The sequence below is a fragment of the Coregonus lavaretus genome (genome assembly GCF_964263955.1).
Source record: "Coregonus lavaretus genome assembly, contig: SUPER_35_unloc_2, whole genome shotgun sequence".
NCBI lineage: Eukaryota > Metazoa > Chordata > Actinopteri > Salmoniformes > Salmonidae > Coregonus > Coregonus lavaretus.
The window spans coordinates 2062132-2084898 of record NW_028167180.1 but is presented as its reverse complement, the minus strand read 5'-3'; the positions used below and the strand labels follow the sequence as shown (position 1 = coordinate 2084898).

Genomic DNA, 22767 nt, shown 5'->3' with positions numbered 1-22767 from the left:
TCACTACACCACTGGTTACAGTGCCTCCAAAATACATGATTGACATTGGCAAAAGAGGATGGACTATCAGTTGATCATTAATGTTGATGAAGTAAATATGCTAGTCAGCTAAAACAATATTGTTTTCACTGATTGTGATTAATCTTCAACGCTCTTAAATAATAACTTCATAATATAGCCTGACCTTGCTTTCATAAACGTTCAGCTTATAAAGGCTTCATAAACCCTTCATAGTGCCTTCATAAGCACTACATAAATGTGTTATAAGCATCTATAAGCATATGTCATGCTTTACAAAGGGTTCATAAACGTGGCATAACTGTGTGACATAATCACCCAAGTCAAATGTGACATAACCCACTGTCAAATATGATATAAATATGTGCTTTATAAAGGGTGATATGTTTTCACATTACATCTAATCTCGTTCCCAGACACTTCCGCCCAAATGCTTGACAGTTTTGGTGGACCAACGCATGAAACTTGGCTTCATTATGTCACACCCTGGTTCGGGGACTCATTATGTTGAACCAGGGTGTGTGCATTCTATGTTTTCTGTTTCTCTGGTGGGTGTTCTAGGTGGTTTATTTTCTATGTTTGCCGGTGTGACTCCCAATCAGAGGCAAACGAGTGTCAGCTGTCGGCTGTTTGTCTCTGATTGGGAGCCATATTTAATCTATCTGTTTTCCTTTCGGGTTGTGGGATTTTGTTCGTGTGTGTGCGTGTTGTACCACAGACGTCACGGATTCGTTGTCTATTTGTTTTGCTCGTGTGAGCATTTAATAAATATACTATGTTCACTCGCAACGCTGCGCCTTGGTCTCCTGTTCTAGACGATCGTGACACATTAGTTAGTGTTCATTTTAAAATCACATTTTAACAATACAACAAGCCATACCACGCAGTGCTGGGCCCATTCAGCTCTTTGACACATTCATCCACTCCCCCGCTGAAATGTTACCACTATTACATTTTGTTTACATTTTAGTCATTTAGCAGACGCTCTTATCCAGAGCGACTTTCAGTAAGTTAATGCATACATTTTCATACTGGCCCCCCGTGGGAATCAAACCCAAAACCCTGGCGTTGCAAACGCCATGCTCTACCAACTGAGCTACACAGGAGCTCAGCCCTACTCCAAATCAGTTTGGTTCTCACACACACACACACACACACACACACACACACACACACACACACACACACACACACACACACACACACACACACACACACACACACACACACACACACACACACACACACACACACACACAAACACAAACACAAACACAAACACACAAACACAAGCTTTGCAGGTCCATCAAGCCATTTAAATACCTCTCACACCCTACTGCAGGGTTGCCCAAGCCTGTTCCTGGAGAGCTACCCTCCTGTAGGTTTTCGCTCCAATACTTAGTTTGGAGTGAGACACCTTCGGTCATTCATAACACATCCATAAAGTCTCTATATCGCATGATGCTGTACTTAATTTAAAGTCAAACCCCTTAGGTCATTTATAACATACGCAAATGCCATGTATCATATGACGCTGTACTTATTATCAAGTCAGACCCCATTTGTCATTCATAACACATACATAAAGGCTGAATGATGTGAACACAAATGTATTAATACTTAAAGAATTATCAAATTTTACATTACATTTACGTCATTTAGCAGATGCTCTTATCCAGAGCGACTTACAAATTGGTGCATTCACCTTATAGCCAGTGGGATAACCACTTTACAATTATTATTATTATTATTATTTATTTATTTGGGGGGGTGGGTTGGGGTAAGGGGGGAGGGGGGTAGAAGGATAACTTTATCCTATCCCATGTGTTCCTTAAAGAGGTGGGGTTTCAAATGTCTCCGGAAGGTGGTGAGTGACTCTGCTGTCCTGCCGTCGTGAGGGAGCTTGTTCCACCATTGGGGTGCCAGAGCAGCGAACAGTTTTGACTGGGCTGAGCGGGAACTGTGCTTCAGCAGAGGTAGGGGAGCCAGCAGGCCAGAGGTGGATGAACGCAATGCCCTCGTTTTGGTGTAGGGACTGATCAGAGCCTGAAGGTACGGAGGTGCCGTTCCCCTCACAGCTCCGTAGGCAAGCACCACAGCTAAAACAAATAAACATTAAAGAAATGATTAAACCATACATTTTATTTTATTTGTACATTTATAAAACATTATCAATACATTAAGTTTCAAAAAGTCCAGCAATGCAGTTACATTGAACATTACACATGGCTGTGAATAGGGTAGCTTGTTCCTGAGCTGGCGGATGAATGGTTCTTGCCTCTCTGGCTGCTGGAGGTACTGCATGTTGGTTCCAACCTTCAAAGTAACAACAAAGAAAGTTAGCAGGTCTGTTAGGAAATGCCTTTGTCACACCATCTGGATAAGGTCATTTCTGTGCTGCGCCAGAAATACTCTAAATGGGGACATGGGAAACTCCATTAGATCCGTATTATTATATTCCTCTTTCAATTACAAATCTCATGACGTGACTATAAGACGTGGCTGTATCTAGGGGGATTTTTATATAGCTGAGTCTGCTTGCTAGCAATTGCTGTGAAGTCACCAAAATTATTTGAAATAACGATTGATGTAGCTATGTAATCTAACTTCACACTAAACTACTACAAATTAATTTAAGGTTAACTTACTAGTTTTCTCACTCTCCAGTGGCACCACAAGTGGGCGTTTGATTTGCAAACTCATCACATGTGCGCTTACAGCACTAAAGAATCACTGCTAACCAAACAACAGTGCAGGGCATGTGCACTGAATTAATGGAAAACAACAGTCAAAGATCTAAGTTTCTTCGATTTTTCCCAGAACTCAAAAGTCGTCCCCTGACGTTGTTTAAGCATAATTGTTAACACAGAAAATCAAATGTTGTTGTTTTTCTATTAAATAAGTGTGAAAACTGGGGGAAAATCTGAAACAATTTTGGAGAAATCTGAAACCTGGAAAAACAAAACAGAGGAAACTGAATTTTGGGTGCATGACTGCACTTTAGAGAGTGTGCCATCCTGCAGCAGAGCATTTTGGGGGAAGTTGAAGTCAGGTCCAATATTGACTATGCACACAAGAGGGAAAGAAGTTGGGCCATCCTAGATATGTTTTAGAGTAAAACAATATATAAAATGTACATGCTTTGTGACGCCTCAATTTAATATGATTTATAAAGCCTTTATTAAACAATGCTTATAACACACTTTATAAAGCACAGGTTTGTGTCATATTTTAGGGTTAGGTCACTTTTGACATTGGTGGTTATGTCACATGGTAATGCCACATTTATGAACCCTTTATAAAGCAGGATGTATGGTTCTAGATGATTTGTCACACATTTATGTAGTGTTTATGAAGGCTTTATAAAGGCTTTATAAGCTGCACGTCATTTAAAGCAGGACCATATTTATAATCTTCTAACTCTTGATATATGGCTGGCTGGCTAGTGGCTTGTGTGGATATTTTAGTAGGCTATATGGTGGTTAGCTAGAGTCTACACTAACTGTGTTCAGTGGAGACCCATCATTCAGGGCAGGTTGGGTAAAGCCCCACCTGTTTAAAGCCCCACCTGTTTAGTATGTTATTTTGGCATTAATACGTGTCACATATCAGTTTGCAAACAATGTAAAAAAAATACTCTTTGACTTAATAAATCCGCATACAAACATGGTCTCTTTTTTGCTTTATTGACTAAGGCAGCTCCAACATGCAGGTGTTTCAGCCTAGCTTAGTGCTTTGTGTGGTGGTGGGACAGCCAGACAAAACACAGCGCGTAGGGGTTGGTAATGTTCTCTAGTTGTGCTGTGATTGGCTCAGTGTTCTGTCACTCATGGGGACACTACGTCCCTGCAAAATCTACAAGGGGAGCTAACAGATAAAATAAAGTCAAATCACGTTAAATCTACCATAGCATTGATTGGACTGATCATGTCAACATCATACTTTCAAAATCTTAGCTAGCAAGCTAGACAAGCAGTCATCATCAATCAAGTCGACAATCTACTGGCAAATCCTTTTCAATCCTTGTCATATGAAGAGAAATTACAGATAAAACATATCGGTGCTCATCGGCCATTGGACATAAACATTACACAACAAGTTGGAAATCGCAAATTCAACAATGAGTGGTTTGGAAGGAATCAGTGGCTAACTGCAAGCGTTGCAAAGCAATACTAGCCTGCTATTCAGTGGAGACGGTATGTGGTCCAAGTCTGGGGTTAAGGGTCTCTTTTTTCCAAGCTTAAAAGGATAAACATTCCCATGCAACACCATGGGCAAGAAAGGGTTGAATACATTGGCCATGCTGTAAATCCAGCATGACTTCTTCCGCGTTCAAAACAACTGGAAACTCTGAACTGGGAAATCTCAGACTTCAGTGAGTTCAAGAGAACTGGGAACTGAAATAAACTAGCTCCGACTGGAAAAATACATTTTGAATGGTCATCCAACTCAGAATTCCAAGTCGGGAAGTCTGGCCTCTTTCTAGAGCTCCGACCTGAAGATCACTGACGTCATGATTCGACCTTGTTTTTTTCAAAGTTCCCAGTTGTCTGGAAACCAACATAACCATAATGGTCCTCTGTAGCTCAGCTGGTAGAGCACGGCGCTTGTAACGCCAAGGTAGTGGGTTCGATCCCCGGGACCACCCATACACAAAAAAAATGTATGCATGCATGACTGTAAGTCGCTTTGGATAAAAGCGTCTGCTAAATGGCATATTATTATTATTATAACTCCAGAGAATGCAAGACTTTGATGACAAAGTTTGATGACAAAATTTGCCCACAAGAAGGACCTCCACGCCACCTTCCTGTTCAAGTGAACACAGCACAACAAGGTGAGTCCAAAAATGTATTCTATGCTGCTGCATAAATGATGTAATATGCCAGGGAGATATGTATACCGTAGCTAAAAAAGTAATACTAAGTATATGTTGTGTAGTAAGCTGTTTGTAACCCATATGCTTCACCCTAATAATTTGGTCCCTTTCCCTCTCAGAACTTAGGCAAATGTTCTGACTTGGTGGTGCACATGTAGCCTATAGCCTGTTTTAGAGAAATGTCATCATCAAATATTGTAAGAGCTGTCATTGTCTGCTTACAGTGGGGAAAAAAAGTATTTAGTCAGCCACCAATTGTGCAAGTTCTCCCACTTAAAAAGATGAGAGAGGCCTGTAATTTTCATCATAGGTACACGTCAACTATGACAGACAAAATGAGGGAAAAAAATTCAGAAAATCACATTGTAGGATTTTTAATGAATTTATTTGCAAATTATGGTGGAAAATAAGTATTTGGTCAATAACAAAAGTTTCTCAATACTTTGTTATATACCCTTTGTTGGCAATGACACAGGTCAAACGTTTTCTGTAAGTCTTCACAAGGTTTTCACACACTGTTGCTGGTATTTTGGCCCATTCCTCCATGCATATCTCCTCTAGAGCAGTGATGTTTTGGGGCTGTCGCTGGGAAACACGGACTTTCAACTCCCTCCAAAGATTTTCTATGGGGTTGAGATCTGGAGACTGGCTAGGCCACTCCAGGACCTTGAAATGCTTCTTACGAAGCCACTCCTTTGTTGCCCGGGCGGTGTGTTTGGGATCATTGTCATGCTGAAAGACCCAGCCATGTTTCATCTTCAATGCCCTTGCTGATGGAAGGAGGGTTTCACTCAAAATCTCACGATACATGGCCCCATTCATTCTTTCCTTTACACGGATCAGTCGTCCTGGTCCCTTTGCAGAAAAACAGCCCCAAAGCATGATGTTTCCACCCCCTTGCTTCACAGTAGGTATGGTGTTCTTTGGATGCAACTCAGCATTCTTTGTCCTCCAAACACGACGAGTTGAGTTTTTACCAAAAAGTTATATTTTGGTTTCATCTGACCATATGACATTCTCCCAATCCTCTTCTGGATCATCCAAATGCACTCTAGCAAACTTCAGACAGGCCTGGACATGTACTGGCTTAAGCAGGGGGACACGTCTGGCACTGCAGGATTTGAGTCCCTGGCGGCGTAGTGTGTTACTGATGGTAGGCTTTGTTACTTTGGTCCCAGCTCTCTGCAGGTCATTCACTAGGTCCCCCCGTGTGGTTCTGGGATTTTTGCTCACCGTTCTTGTGATCATTTTGACCCTACGGGGTGAGATCTTGCGTGGAGCCCCAGATCGAGGGAGATTATCAGTGGTCTTGTATGTCTTCCATTTCCTAATAATTGCTCCCACAGTTGATTTCTTCAAACCAAGCTGCTTACCTATTGCAGATTCAGTCTTCCCAGCCTGGTGCAGCTCTACAATTTTGTTTCTGGTGTCCTTTGACAGCTCTTTGGTCTTGGCCATAGTGGAGTTTGGAGTTTGACTGTTTGAGGTTGTGGACAGGTGTCTTTTATACTGATAACAAGTTGAAACAGGTGCCATTAATGCAGGTAACAAGTGGAGGACAGAGGAGCCTTTTAAATAAGAAGTTACAGGTCTGTGAGAGCCAGAAAACTTGCTTGTTTGTAGGTGACCAAATACTTATTTTCCACCATAATTTGCAAATAAATTCATAAAAAATCCTACAATGTGATTTTCTGGAAATTTTTTTCTCAATTTGTCTTTCATAGTTGACGTGTACCTATGATGAAAATTACAGGCCTCTCTCATCTTTTTAAGTGGGAGAACTTGCACAATTGGTGGCTGACTAAATACTTTTTTTCCCCTCTGTATATGCCCCCTTTATTTATCCTACGGTTCTGACTTGGTGCACAGTGCAAAGCTGTCATCAAGGCAAAGGGTGGCTACTTTGAAGAATCTCAAATATAAAATATATTTTCATTTGTTTAACACTTTTTTGGTTACTACATGATTCTATATGTGTTATTTCATAGTTTTGATGTCTTCACTATTATTCTACAATGTAGAAAATAGTAAAAATAGAGAAAGACCCTGGAATTAGTAGGTGTGTCCAAACTTTGACTGGTACTGTATATAAGTATCAAAATTATAAATCATTTCAAATATCTTATATTAAGCAAACAAGACGGCACCATTTTCTTGTTTATAAAATATATTTATGGATAGCCATGGGCACACTCCAACACTACTGCCAGATCAGAGGCAGTAGGGATGACCAGGAATGGAAGTTCTCTTGATAAGTGCGTGAATTGGACCATTTTTCTGTCCTGCAAAGCATTCAAAATGTAACGAGTACATTATGTTCTTTAGGAATGTAGTGAAGAAAAAGTTATTTGTAAAAAATATAAACAGTAAAGTACAGATACGCAAAAAAACAACTTAAGTAATACTGTAAAGTATTTTTACTGAAACTCATGCACAGTCTAGGAATAGACCATTGTAAACAGAGCGCACATTTCTTTGTACTGTATAATTTAAACTGTTTACCAAAAAAATACAAGGGTGACACCCGCCCGGCTAACCTAGTGTATAAAACAATGGGTTATCTACGTGGGAATGTACACCCATGGGCAGATCTACCTTTCCCTTCTCCAGGACCCAGGTAGGGTGGAGTACATCAGGAGGACAGGCTGGAACACAAACAAAGATAAATTAACACCACCAAACAGCCAAACAACAAGTGTCCTCTCCCCTCTTTTCTTCGAGCTCACATGGCAAACAGGTATACTCTCGTCAATCAGCGACAGCTGCCAGGACTCCGGACCGAAGCCATGCCCACCATCGTCAGCCGCAACTCAGCACACCTGTAATGCCCAGAACACACAAACACACTACAAAGGAAAAATGGGGAGAAAGAAAAATACGTCACACGTAACAGGGTCCCAAATGGAATAAGGTCCCAAATGGAATAGGGTCCCAAATGGCACCCTATTCCCTATATAGTGCACTGTCAAAAGTACTGCGCTAATAGGGTCTCATTTGGGACTCAGACTCACTCACAGAAAGCCAGCCTCAGGGAGATGTTGAGAGTGACTTGTAGAACACACAGGACTCCAAAACACACGGCAGCCAGGTTGTAGAGTCTTGGTTTTCCATCTGCAGAGGAACACACACACACACACACACACACACACACACACACACCATCATCAATAATGATTTAGATTAAAACAGAACACACATCATCCCACAAAACCTTAACTAATTCTGATAACCTAACATTTCCAATGTCTCATTGGTTTTACCCCAAATGTGGGTTGGCAGCACCAGTTTGCTCAAGAGTGTGGTCATCTCAAATCTGATAAACAGGAAGCTACTGTATGATGACATTACCAAAATTACACAATATAGCTGTCTCATGATTTAAAGAGGCTATCTGCGATTGCTGCATACATTTTTAGGATTTTGAAATGTATGATATTTACCCATTCATTCTTGAAGTATGTAACTTATAAATAACCCCATCAGGACCCAAAATACACACTGAGTGGAGAAAAGTCATCACTCTCAAATTCATAGACAGAGCTATGTATGCAAGGACTGCCCATCCATGAGCTCAAAATGATTGTTTTAACCATTTAAAGATGCTCTATGCAGAAATTGCTCCGCCATTTCCTGGTTGCTAAAATTCTAATATGTTATGTGAAAAAACAAGCAGTCATTGTGTAAAATAAATATTGTATATTCAGCTGTTTGAAGTTGCTGTACAAAACCTAAAGTAAAAGACGCAAAAATGAAACTTCATAAAGGGAAGCATAGAAATAGCACACATAGAACAGATCTACCACTTCTTAGACTTGCTTTGGATGGGGATGAAAGATCTATATAACATGTATGTGAATTTGGTTGGGTCGCCCAAAAAATGTACTGTAGCTTTAAGGCAATATAAAGTTTGTACAATTCCATTATTTACAATTCCAGAGTAAAACAAGCTTACACTGAGCATACATAGCTCTGTCTATGAATTTGAGAGTGCTTACACGATAGATAATTCTTAGTTCATACCTGAGCGAAGGGTCTCAGTCTTCAAGCTCCTCATTGCTCTGTTCCGGTTTTCTTCATTCCTCTTGTTTAATTCAATAACTTGTTTGTTGACATAGTTGGCCACCTTAACTAACTGTACCGAATATATCAATGATTACCCCAATCAATCAATTAAACAACTAATTCAGTATGTCTGACCTCTTATTGTAATATCTATGATTCTAACATACTTTTACTTATAGTATTAACTTACTGTATGATTACCTTTCTAACTGACTGAGCAGTAGTTAGTCTGATGTGTCTAAACTCTGTACTTCTCTGTTCTCTGTCTGTGTCCAACAGCTGGATGTTTCAAGGCTCTATCCACCAATAAGAAGGCTGTAGGTGTCAGGATGTTTCAAGGCTCTTCCACCAATAAGAAGGAGACTCTTGAGATGTGTCTCAAATGGCACCCTAATCTCTATACAGTGCACTACATAGGGAAATAGGGTACCATTTGGGACACATATTTTAGACCAGACAGTTTTTGGTAACACCCTGTTCATCCCCCTTGTTCATTCTGTTCTGTGGTTTATTTTTTCCTCTTTATAAAGTTATTTTTTTTTTTTTTATGTTAAGATTTATAATTCATAATGTAGCATTGCATCTCTCATGGGAAACGTATGTTAACATTGCCAAAGCAAGTGAAGCAGATAGTAAACACAAGTGAAATGAACAATAAATATTATATATTATCTCTCTCTCTCTCTCTCTGCTGAGTTGTTAAGTGATGTTGTCACCTATTGGTTAGAGAGAGAGATAGAGAGAGAGAATAGAAGTGGAGACTATATTAACAATGTCGTTTTCTGTCAAAACAGACATTTATCAATGGGATTGAATCAGTCAGTTATGTCTGGATTGATCTGATTGACTTTGTTACTGAGGGGACCTGGAAATGGGTGGACGGCACCCCACTGACCACCCCAAGGTAAGAGACTACTGCTCTAATAACACTGACCACAGTGTAAGGAGTAGGACGGATTCTCTGAGTTGTGGTCTGTCGTACGGCAATTTGGTAAAAAGCCAATTTGACATTTACTCAGTACATTGTTTTCACTGAGGAAATGTACGAGTCTGTTGTTAATGATAATGGAGAGGATTTTCCCAAGGTTGCTGTTGTCACATATCCCACGGTATTTATTGGGGTCAAATTTGTCTCCACTTTTGTGGATTGGGGTGATCAGTCCTTTGCTCCAAATATTGGGAAAGATGCCAGAGCTGAGAATGATGTTTAAGAGTTTAAGTATAGCCAATTGGAATTTGTTGTCTGTATATTTTATCATTTTATTTAGGATACCATCAAGACCACAGGCCTTTTTGGGTTGGAGGGTTTGTATTTTGTCCTGTAGTTCATTCAATGTAATTGGAGAATCGAGTGGGTTCTGGTAGTCTTTAATAGCTGATTCTCTACACATAGTTACTAGCTAAAACACCAGGTAAATAGGCCTAGTAACCAGCACTTCTCACAACTAGGTGATAAGCCATGAACCTGGACAGAAACTCACAGTAGACAGACAGGCTTATGATCCCAGCCAGTAGGAGAACACAGAGCAGCACCAGACACACTGCAGCAACTCTGGAGGATCTCTTCCCTAAAGGACATTTCTACCCTGAGCTATCAGGCTCTGTGGACACATCAAATATACGTTTACGTGAGTCTATGTGCTTGTGTGTGTGTGTCTTGGTGATGGTCTCACCGTCTCTCAGGGTGTCTGCACTTATGTAGATATCCACAATCCTCTCCTCAGCTTCACCTCTGTCAATCTTGAATGTATACAACAGTTACGACAACGGCTGAAAACTCCTTAAGAGGGGTATCTTGTCTGAAAGCCATGTTTCAGAAAAAGCAGAGAATATTGCAGTTACCTGAGACCCGTTGGGAGCAAATCCGCCATTGGTGGTCATCCATCTTATTATAAAGTGACTGAATGGAGGGAAGAGGTGGCCGGTTTTCCCTTTGCCTTAATCCCTCCAGGACTCCCCCTCTCTTGCCTCTGTATCACCGGCGTTTCCTCTTGGATTCCCTGAAAATTGGGTCGGAATTCCATAAAGAGCCCAGGGCAGATGAGTCAACGTTGAAGCTGGAATTGAGGGTACTAACTCCCGATCTGATGTTCAAAAGTTGTCTATCATAAGAAATGATAGTGGATACATTTAATGAAAATAAAGAATCACAAAACAGCAAAATTGTGTCGGAGCTCGCACAGTGTGTCTGTGTGAGTGTGCAATCTTATCTGAATGTTGAGCAACAACGCTATCTCTTGGACTGGGCTTGAAGGCTCTTACGTTGCCATATAATTGGCCAGCAATGTCCGTGTTCTTCATTGCATTAGGTTTGTTGTCTTCAAATCCATCTGGGATTTCATAGACTCCCTCTGACATCTTAACACACTTGTGGTCAAATACAGTAACTTCTACTTCTAACCTCAGCTCTAATGTACGTCTGTACCTGTTTTCTCCCTGGACTGTACTGCCTCTGTGTGACTTATGGTAGTGAAACTATTTATCAGTCAACCACAGTGGATTGGAAACACTGGCCACCACGTGACTCCCACCAGCCTTAGTTTGATAATATAATACATGATATGACTCTATAACATGCTATATGATGTATATCTGAATTCACAGGGTCCCAATTTTAGATCTGCTAACATAAATTGGGATCCTGTTAATTGACATATAAACTACATATATCCTTACTGAGTTTACAGCACCCCCAGCCTTGCGTCTATGTGACTTACTGTAGTGACACAATTTTTCTTTGTCTTGGGTCAATTTTGCATTTCCACCACAAATAGTTAAGGTTAAGATTGGGGGAGGGAAAGCTGATCCTAGATCTGTACCTAGGGGAAACGTCACCACACAGTGTGACCGGCCACCGATGACCACAGTTTTTTTTTTTGTATTTATGCTGTATTTAAACTTGGTTTACAGGGGAATTTCACCAAAAGCAGAAGTTGTGACAAGATCGCCATAGTTTCAGTTTGACAGATTTAAGAGAATAGAAAGAAGAATTAAAACCCTTCACATGTATTATGACAACAAGTTCATATTTCCACCCTATCTTTTAGTACAACATCACCAGTGGGGGCTGGTGGGAAGAGCGATAGGAGGTTGGGCTCATTGTAATGGCTGCAATGGAATTAATGGTATAGTATCAAACGCATCAAACATATGGAAACCACATGTTTGACTCCGTGCCTTTAATACCATTCCAGCCATTACAATGATCCTGTCCTCCTATAGCTCCTCCCACCGGCTTAGACAGGGCTTAGACTGTACAAAAAATACATCAACAATATAACTCCTGATCTTTCTGATATCTCTCAGACACTTCAGAAAAAACTTTAGATTTGGGGACTATGTATTGTTCCATGTAGTGAATCTGTTATTCAATGTACAGTGGGGGAAAATAAATATTTAGTCAGCCACCAATTGTGCAAGTTCTCCCACTTAAAAAGATGTGAGAGGCCTGTAATTTTCATCATAGGTACACGTCAACTATGACAGACAAAATGAGGGAAAAAAATTCAGAAAATCACATTGTAGGATTTTTAATGAATTTATTTGCAAATTATGGTGGAAAATAAGTATTCGGTCAATAACAAAAGTTTCTCAATACTTTGTTATATACCCTTTGTTGGCAATGACAAAGGTCAAACGTTTTCTGTAAGTCTTCCCAAGGTTTTCACACACTGTTGCTGGTATTTTGGCCCATTCCTCCATGCAGATCTTCTCTAGATTAGTGATGTTTTGGGGCTGTCGCTGGGCAACACAGACTTTCAACTCCCTCCAAGATTTTCTATGGGGTTGAGATCTGGAGACTGGCTAGCCCACTCCAGGACCTTCAAATGCTTCTTACGAAGCCACTCCTTCGTTGCCCGGGCGGTGTGTTTGGGATCATTGTCATGCTGAAAGACCCAGCCACGTTTCATCTTCAATGCCCTTGCTGATGGAAGGAGGTTTTCACTCAAAATCTCACGATACATGGCCCCATTAATTATTTCCTTTACACGGATCAGTCGTCCTGGTCCCTTTAAAGAAAAACAGCCCCAAAGCATGATGTTTCCACCCCCATGCTTCACAGTAGGTATGGTGTTCTTTGGATGCAACTCAGCATTCTTTGTCATCCAAACACGACGAGTTGAGTTTTTACCAAAAAGTGCTATTTTGGTTTCATCTGACCATATGACATTCTCCCAATCGTCTTCTGGATCATCCAAATGCACTCTAGCAAACTTCAGACGGGCCTGGACATGTACTGGCTTAAGCAGGGGGACATGTCTGGCACTGCAGGATTTGAGTCCCTGGCGGCGTAGTGTGTTACTGATGGTAGACTTTGTTACTTTGGTCCCAGCTCTCTGCAGGTCATTCACTAGGTCCCCCGTGTGGTTCTGGGATTTTTGCTCAACGTTCTTGTGATCATTTTGACCCCACAGGGTGAGATCTTGCATGGAGCCCCAGATCGAGGGAGATTATCAGTGGTCTTGTATGTCTTCCATTTCCTAATAATTGCTCCCACAGTTGATTTCTTCAAACCAAGCTGCTTATCTATTGCAGATTCAGTCTCCCCAGCCTGGTGCAGGTCTACAATTTTGTTTCTGGTGTCCTTTGACAGCTCTTTGGTCTTGGCCATAGTGGAGTTTGGAGTGTGACTGTTTGAGGTTGTGGACAGGTGTCTTTTATACTGATAAAAAGTTCAAACAGTTGTCATTAATACAGGTAACGAGTGGAGGACAGAGGAGCCTCTTAAAGAAGAGGTTACAGGTCTGTGAGAGACGGAAATCTTGCTTGTTTGTAGGTGACCATATACTTATTTTCCACCATAATTTGCAAATAAATTCATTAAAAATCCTACAATGTGATTTTCTGGAAAAAAAATTCTCAATTTGTCTGTGTACCTATGATGAAAATTACAGGCCTCTCTCATCTTTTTAAGTGGGAGAAGTTGCACAATTGGTGCCTGACTAAATACTCCCCCCCCCCCACTGTATAGGCTAATAGCAGTAAGGCCAAAACACATTTTTTATTAAATATTTTTTACATATATTTTTTTTATACTTCAAGGGGTCTTAAAATTCAAAATCAAATAGCAAAATGATTTTTGGTATGACCTTCTTTAAGAAATTCCATATAGCTTAGTAGTCTGTCTGCTCTCCTCCCAGGTTTTAGTCTCAGTAGTGGGGAAGTAACAGCTGCAGTAAAGTTCTGCCAGCTGTTAGGACAAGGTTGTTCTGCAAGATGAACACATTAATTGCCTTCAACTTATCACACTGTACACTTAAAGAAAGAATACAGATTTATGATCAGGTGTGTGTGATTAATGACATTATCATTTATTCCTGTAGCTTTACTCACTGAGATTTGTAAGACTCCCACTAAGAAAATCTCTCTGTCTGTAGCTGGTCTCTCTCTTTAGTCAGGGTGTTTTAACTGGTCTGTAGCTGGTCCAGAACAATCTGGTTCAAGTTATTGCTGGTATTGAAGTGATCAATCACATAATGGAAAATAAATATTAATTTTCATGATGATTTTATAATTATTTTAGGACATGTCACTCTGCACAGTTGATATGGTAGCAAAGGTGAGCTGTGTTAAGGTGAGTTCAGAGGTGTGGCCTCATTGGTCTAGCCAATCTATCCAGAGTTTGGGTGTATTTGCATACTGATGTGATTCTGCCGTAGAAATGCCATGTATCCAAATCCAGCTACCTCCAACTTATGCTGGGTGACAGACAGAAAGCCTGTTAATGGCAGCATTATGGGGAAGTATGGACCTGAACCAAACAAGTACTTTTGGGAGTCAGGGAAAATGTATGGAGCAAAAATTACATGATTTTCTTTAGGAATGTAGTGAAGTAAAAGTTGTCAAAAATATAAATAGTAAAGTACAAACCCCCCCCCCAAATCTACTTAAGTAGTATTTTAAAGTATTTTTTCTTAAGTACTTTATACCACTGTGGGTGACCGACAGAAAGCCTGTTGAGCCCAGCATTATTGGGAAGTTAGGACCTGACCAGTAGAGGTCACTAACAGACCTGCTATATTCAGTTCTAATGTTGGCTTCTTAGTACACTCTGGAATGTTTCCTCCAATCTCCATGTCAAACATACAAAGAGAAGCTACTGAAGTGTGATGGAGCTGGTGGCTTCCAGGCAAGTGTCTGAGGGAGAGCTGTCTGGCCCATTCGGCTGGACTAGATATTCCATGTATCCAACTCCAGCTACCTCCAACTTATGCTGGGTGACAGAGAGAAAGCTTGAGAGTCTTATGCACCCGTGCGTCAATCTAAGTAACGTAATACAAAAATCCCCATCAAAATCCATCAGTTTAACTTAGAGATTGGCTGCGGCTCAATCCACCGCATCCGCTTATGTTAGCCTTCCGCATCTGCGGTGGAAGGTGGCAGAGCTACAGCGGTGTTTGTCAGACCATGAGACATCCCGAAAATCGGTCTTCCCACGAAAACGTCTGTAGGGTCCGAACGGTTTGACCGACAAACTATTATGACCCCACTATGGAAAGGGGTATTCAAGGCTTGTATTCTCCAATGTATTTTGAGAAGGAGGCGAAGAGAGAGAGAGGATGCGAGGAGGAATTGAGGAAAGATGAATTGAGAAAGAGACCATTGGCGAGTCTTTAATAACCCTATTTAACCACTATGGTGAGTTCATAGCTCACTTTAACCACAACACTGACTTCTGAAAATATTCATACACCTTGACTTCTAAAAAATGCTGTTGTGTTACAGTCTGAATTTAAAATTGAATAAATAGATTTTTTTTCTCTCACCCTTCTACCCACAGTACCCCACAGTGACTAAGTGAAATCATGTTTTTAGAAATTTGAGCAAATTTTTTGAAAATGAAATATACGTATATCTAATTTACATAAGTTTTCACACCCCTGAGTTAATACTTTGTAGAAGGACTTTTGGCAGTGATTACAGCTGTTAGTCTTTCCCCACCTGGATTGTGCAACATTTGTCCATTATTCTTTTAAAAATTCTTCAAGCTCTGTCAAATCGGTGGTTGATCATTGCTAGACAACCATTTTCAGGTCTTGCCATAGATGTTCAAGTAGATTTAAGTCAAAACTGTAACTCGGCCACTCATGGACTGTCTTCTTGGTAAGCAACTCCAGTGTAGATTTGGCCTTGTGTTTTAGGTTATTGTCTTGCTGATAGGTGAATTCATCTCCCAGTGTCTTGTGGAACGCAGACTGAACGAGGTTTTCCTCTAGGATTTTTCCTGTGCTTAGCTCTATTCCGTTTCTTTTTTATCCTGAAAAACTCCCCACTCCTTAACGATTACAAGCATACCCATAACATGATGCAGCCACCACTATGCTTGAAAATATGGAGAGTGGTACTCTGTAATGTGTTGTATTGGATTTGCCCCAAACATAACAAACATAACACTTTGTATTCAGGACCAAAAGTTAATTGCTTTGCCACAGTTTTTGCAGTATTACTTTAGTGTTACAAACAGGATGCATGTTTTGAAATATTTGTTATTAGCCACTACAGGCTTCCTTCTTTTCACTCTGTCAATCAGTTTAGTAACTACAATGTTGTTGATTCATCCTCAGTTTTCTCCTTTCACAGACATTCAACTCTGTAACTGTTTTAATGTCACCATTGGCCTCATGGTTTTCTTTCTCTCCGGCAACTGAGTTAGGAAGGACACCTATATCTTTGTAGTGACTGTGGGTATTGATACACCACCCAAAGTGTAATTAATAACTTCACCATGCTCAAAGGGATATTTAATACCTGCTTTATTTTATTTTCTTACCCATCTACCAATCAATGCCCTTCTTTGTGAGGCATTGGATAACCTCCCTGGTCTTTGTGGTTGAATATGTGTTTGAAATTCACTGCTCGACAGAGGGACCTTACAGATAATCGTACATGTGGGGTACAGAGATGAGGTATTCATTCAAAGATGTTCATGTTAATTAAACACTAGTTTTTAACACAGAGTTAGTCTATGCAACTTATTATGTGTCAAGGTTAAGCAAATGTTTTCTCCTGAACTTATTTAGGCTTGCCATAACAAAGGGGTTGAATACTTACTGACTCAATACATTTCAGCTTGAAATCTTTTATTAATTTGTAATAAAAAAAAGAAAAACATATTTCCACTTTGACATTATGGGTTATTGTGTGTAGGCCAGTGACAATAAAATCTCTATTTAATCCATTTTAAATTCATGCTGTAAAACAACAAAATGTGGAAAAAGTCAAGGGGTATGAATACATTCTGAAGGCACTGTAGGTGACATCATGACGTTCAGCACGACCATCAACATGATAACTACGAGAGAGCGAGAGATAACTATATCTCACAGATCCAGTATCTGTTAGATAAACATGGATAGTCCATCCATGTTCCTTGGCCTGATGACCTGTGAGCGGACAGCACACAATTCTCCCGTACACCACCATTAGGCTCTCCACTCCCCCAATAGCTGCAGTAGAAACAACAGAGTTAGACTGGCCACTCTCTCAGAACCTAGAGTATGAACAACACAGAGAATCAGTCCTACTCCTTACACTCTGGTCAGTGTAATTAGAGCAGTAGTCTCTTACCTTGGGGTGGTCAGTGTTATTATAGAGCAGTAGTCTCTTACCTTGGGATGGTCAGTGGTGTGCCGTCCACCCATTTCCAGGTCCCCTCAGTAACAGAGTCAGTCAGACCAATCCAGACATAACTGACTGTTTGAAGCCTATTGATGAATGTCTGTTGTTGTGACAGAAAACAACATTATTAATACAGTCTCTCTCTCTCTCTCTCTCTCTCTCTCTCTCTCTCTCTCTCTCTCTCTCTCTCTCTCTCTCTCTCTCTCTCTCTCTCTCTCTCTCTCTCTCTCTCTCTCTCTCTCTCTCGCTCTCACACACTCACTCACTCACTCACTCATTCACTCACCTGTTCCTTATCACTGTTTACGATGAACAGGTCTGCTCCTCTCTCCAGACAGTCCTGTCTGCTCTCCCTCCAGCATTTCTTCTCAGTAGATATGAAGTAACAACTGGATTCAAACTTCTGCCAGCCTTCAGGACAGGTATGATCTTCATGATCTGCACCTATTATTGAAGAATACAAACACAAGTTGACTGCATATTAGGCATGTGATGTTATGATCATTGATTAGCTGAATTCACTCAGAATCAGTGGCGGCTCCTGAAAAAATTCTCAGGAGGGGCAATTTTTCTGATGATTTAGGTGACCTACACACATTTAAAAAAAGATATGTCCAGCAACAACATGAAGACAGGGGCAGCATATAAGTCAATACCAGAAGCATTTATTGACTGATCTGGGGAGATGGATTCCAGTTTCTGTGACAGATTATAAATAATCTCTGATGCCTTTGTTATATTAGCTTTTGGTTGAATGTACTGTCGTAGTAAATATATAATGTTATAGCTTGGTCTGACTAAAATCTTGTGCATGACCCATTTTGTGTTGGGCCTTTGTATTCAATACAATGAACAAGAGTCCTATCTTGTCAGCCTTGTCAGCAGGTGGCTAAGGATAACACCCACGCCATAGGTCTCTCAGTTCTTCCAACTCACGAGTTCTTGCCCTGAGGACACACACACACACACCCACACACACACACACACACACACACACACACACACACACACACACATCATCACTGATAAACACACACACACACACACACACACATCATCACTGATAACAAACACACACACACACACACACACACACACACACTGATAACAAACACACACACACACACACAAATCCTCTTCTCTTAGGCTGAACATCTGAAGACAGAGAACCCGACTCAGAGCCAATGCAACAGTGACACTAGCCTGGAGGTGACATCGCCCAACTCATCAGGACCAATCAGAAGATCAGAACTACTAGATTCAACCTACTTCATTTTATTGTATAAAATGTCAGCACACAATGTTTAGGGGCTCTTCTGATAAACTCCCTACGAGTTTGACGAACGGGTCCGTGAACGCGATTCCAGATATCTTTACCTCTGAATAAACTGCCTTATATTATACAATTATCCACCTTGTCCAAAAGTCTCTACTTTTTCTCCGTTCTCCAGTAAACTTGTTTTATCAACAATAGTAAGGTTCAATGACACAGAAAGCAGTTCAATGTCGGGGTACAGAGTCGCTCTCTTACCAGGATCGCGGTCCGCTCTGACCAGGGTGAAGGTGGCCGGCTCCACCTCTCTGTCCGGGACTCTGTCATCCAGTCAAGTCTCCCAGCTGTATTGGGATATTGCTGCCAGCAGCGTTTTCATTATTTAGTCCGTTCGTAGCGGGTATGTACACGATCAACAAGATCAGTCCAAAACCGAAGATCAGTCCAAAGCAGAATGTTTGCAGAATGTTTGTAAACTAAGTCTACAAATTAAAAACATAAAATAACGCCACACTGCAGGTCGCAACATAGACGCTGGTAGCCGCCATTGTCTTAGTTACGTTCAACGTTACGTCACGTATGACGAAAGCGCGTAAGTGCATGCACACAGACACCCATAGAGAATGTATTGAAAGCTTTGAAATGTGAAAAAAATAGATTTTACATGACAGGCTATGAGAGACTTCTGGGCGATTTTCAACCTGACTGAAATCGCCCAAAAAACGGGCGGGGCCATTTGAAGCACGACTTTAGCCTGATTTGACATTTAGTGGCTGGCAGATCAGACGTGAACACTGATAACTGCTGTTGCCGTGATATAATTGATTAGAAAAAAAATCCCTTCCTTTTCCCGTTTGGCAGTGCGTCGCCCATATCGCCCTATTGAACAAGCCGTCCATGCTCAGAATAGAGAACTTTCTCATGAGATCATCTCTCTCCTTCTGTAGCTGGTCTCTCTCTTTAGTCAGTGTGTTGTAACCCCGTCTGTAGCTGGTCTCTCTCTTTATTCAGTGTGTTGTAACTGGTCTGTAGCTGGTCTCTCTCTTTAGTCAGTGTGCTGTAACTGGTTTGTAGCTGGTCTCTCTCTGCAGTCACATTGGTTTTATCTTCTATGCCTCTGTTATCTAGAAAGGATTGATACATATAGCTACTGTTGAAAAGGTCATTTCTTACTGCTACTGTAAGTGACAGGCGTTAAAAACTGAAGGTCTACACAGTCTGCTAAAAGTGGACAGAATATCTTGGATGTGGTTTGCTAGTTCCTTGAACATGTCTAACAGAGGAGGAATTTAGTTACACAGGGACTGTGCAAGCAACACTGAAGCATGCATGAGAGCACCAGCTGTTCCGGATGACTATGTGATCACGCTCTCCGTAGCCGATGTGAGTAAGACTTTTAAGCAGGTCAACATTCACAAGGCCGCAGGGCCAGACGGATTACCAGGACGTGTACTCCGAGCATGTGCTGACCAACTGGCATGTGTCTTCACTGACATTTTCAACATGTCCCTGACTGAGTCTGTAATACCAACATATTTCAAGCAGACCACCATAGTCCCCATGCCCAAGGACCCGTAGCACTGACGTCTGTAGCCATGAAGTGCTTTGAAAGGGTGGTCATGGCTCACATCAACACCATTATCCCAGAAACCCTAGACCCACATCAATTTGCATACCGCCCCAACACATCCACAGATGATGCAATCTCTATTGCACTCCACACTGCCCTTTCCCACCTGGACAAAAGGAACACCTACGTGAGAATGCTATTCATTGACTACAGCTCAGCATTCAACACCATAGTGCCCTCAAAGCTCATCACTAAGTTAAGGATCCTGGGACTAAACACCTCCCTCAGCATCTGGTTCCTGGACTTCCTGATGGGCCACCCCCTGGTGGTAAGGGTAGGTAACAACACATCTGCCACACTGATCCTCAACACGGGGGGCCCTCAGGGGTGCGTGCTCAGTCCCCTCCTGTTCTCCCTGTTCACCCATGACTGCATGGCCAGGCACGACTCCAACACCATCATTAAGTTTGCCGATGACACAACAGTGGTAGGCCTGATCACCGACAATGATGAAATAGCCTATAGGGAGGAGGTCAGAGACCTGGCTGTGTGGTGCCAGAAATACAACCTCTCCCTCAACGTGACCAAGACAAAGGAGATGATTGTGGACTACAGGGATAAAAAGAGGACTGAGCACGCCCCCATTCTCATCGACAGGGCTGTAGTGGAACAGGTTGAGAGCTTCAAGTTCCTTGGTGTTCACATCACCAATGAACTATCATGGTCCAAACACGCCAAGACAGTCGTGAAGAGGGCACGACAAAGCCTATTCCCCCTCAGGAGACTGAAAAGATTTGGCATGGATCCTCAGATCCTCAAAAAATTATACAGCTGCACCATCGAGAGCATCCTGACTGGTTGCGTCACCGCCTAGTATGGCAACTGCTTGGCCTCCGACCGCAAGGCACTACAGAGGGTAGTGCGTACAGCCCAGTACATCACTGGGGCCAAGCTTCCTGCCATCCAGGACCTCTATACCAGGCGGTGTCAGAGGAAGGCCCTCAAAATTGTCAAAGACTCCTGCCACCCTACTCATAGACTGTTTTCTCTGCTACCGCACGGGATGCGGTACCGGAGTGCCAAGTCTAGGTCCAAAAGACTTCACAACAACTTCTACCCCCAAGCCATAAGACTCCTGAACAGCTAATCATGGCTACCCGGACTATTTGCACCCCCAAACCCCGCCCCATCTGTTTACGCTGCTGCTACTCTGTTAATTATTTATTCATAGTCACTTTAACTCTACCCACATGTACATATTACTTCAACTACCTCAACTAGCCGGTGCCCCCGCACATTGACTCTGCACCGGTACCTGAGTGGCGCAGTGGTCTAAGGCATTGCATCGCAGTGCTAACTGTGCCACTAGAGATCCTGGTTCGAATCCAGGCTCTGTCGCAGCCGGCCGCGACCGGGAGACTCATGGGCGGCGCACAATTGGCCCAGCGTTGTCCAGGGTAGGGGAGGGAATGGCCGGCAGGGATGTAGCTCAGTTGATAGAGCATGGCGTTTGCAACGCCAGGGTTGTGGGTTCGATTCCCACGGGGGGCCAGTATAAAAAAAAAAATATATATATATATATATATATATATGTATTCACTAACTGTAAGTCGCTCTGGATAAGAGCGTCTGCTAAATGACTAAAATGTAATGTAAATGTACCCCACTGTATATATAGCCTCCCTACTGTTATTTTATTTTACTTCTGCTCTTTTTTTCTCAACACTTGTTTGTTGTTGTTTTATTTTACTTTTTTTATTACAAATAAATTCACTGTTGGTTAAGGGCTGTAAGTAAGCATTTCACTGTGATGTCTGCTCCTGTTGTATTCGGCGCATGTGGCCAATTAAAATTTGATTTGATTTGAGATAACAACATTCATCTGAATTTGGGACCTTGTGAAAGTCTGATATAGTGTAAGGATTAGATAACAATACACTCACAGACTGGTCTCAGGGAGATGTTGAGAGTGACTTGTAGAACACACAGCATCCCAAAGCTCACAGCAACCATCCTGTAGAGTCTTCTCCCTGAATCCTCAGGTCCTGAGGAGATACACTCTGATGTGAGAACACACATACACAACGTAACCATGCACACATACCCACACACGCACACTCACACAAAAACACACAAACACACGAAGAAGGGGGTGGGGTTGGTACATGACCATATACAAGAGGACTGTTTCTCCATTCTGTTTTAGAGGAGGTTACCATATCAGTATAACATGTTAGAAGCACAAAATTACATTCATACATCTAAATACACTGAAAACATACACCTATTTGCATATTTACATTCAAGGTAAAATCATTATAAAAAACTTCCACTGGGACTTACTAT

At 41.6% G+C, this 22767-nt stretch overlaps 1 protein-coding gene across 1 annotated transcript in view; it reads right to left on the bottom strand.

Annotated features, from left to right (window-relative positions):
- Positions 1–22767, bottom strand: part of LOC311110164 (C-type lectin domain family 4 member E-like) — a gene marked incomplete at both ends in the record, with an annotated part of 56457 nt that overhangs the window by 22442 nt on the left and 11248 nt on the right. Inside the window, one exon of the mRNA XM_084188719.1 lies at positions 7913–8008. Coding sequence (XP_084044845.1) covers positions 7913–8008 — 96 coding nt within the window. The remainder of the gene's footprint in view (positions 1–7912; positions 8009–22767) is intronic.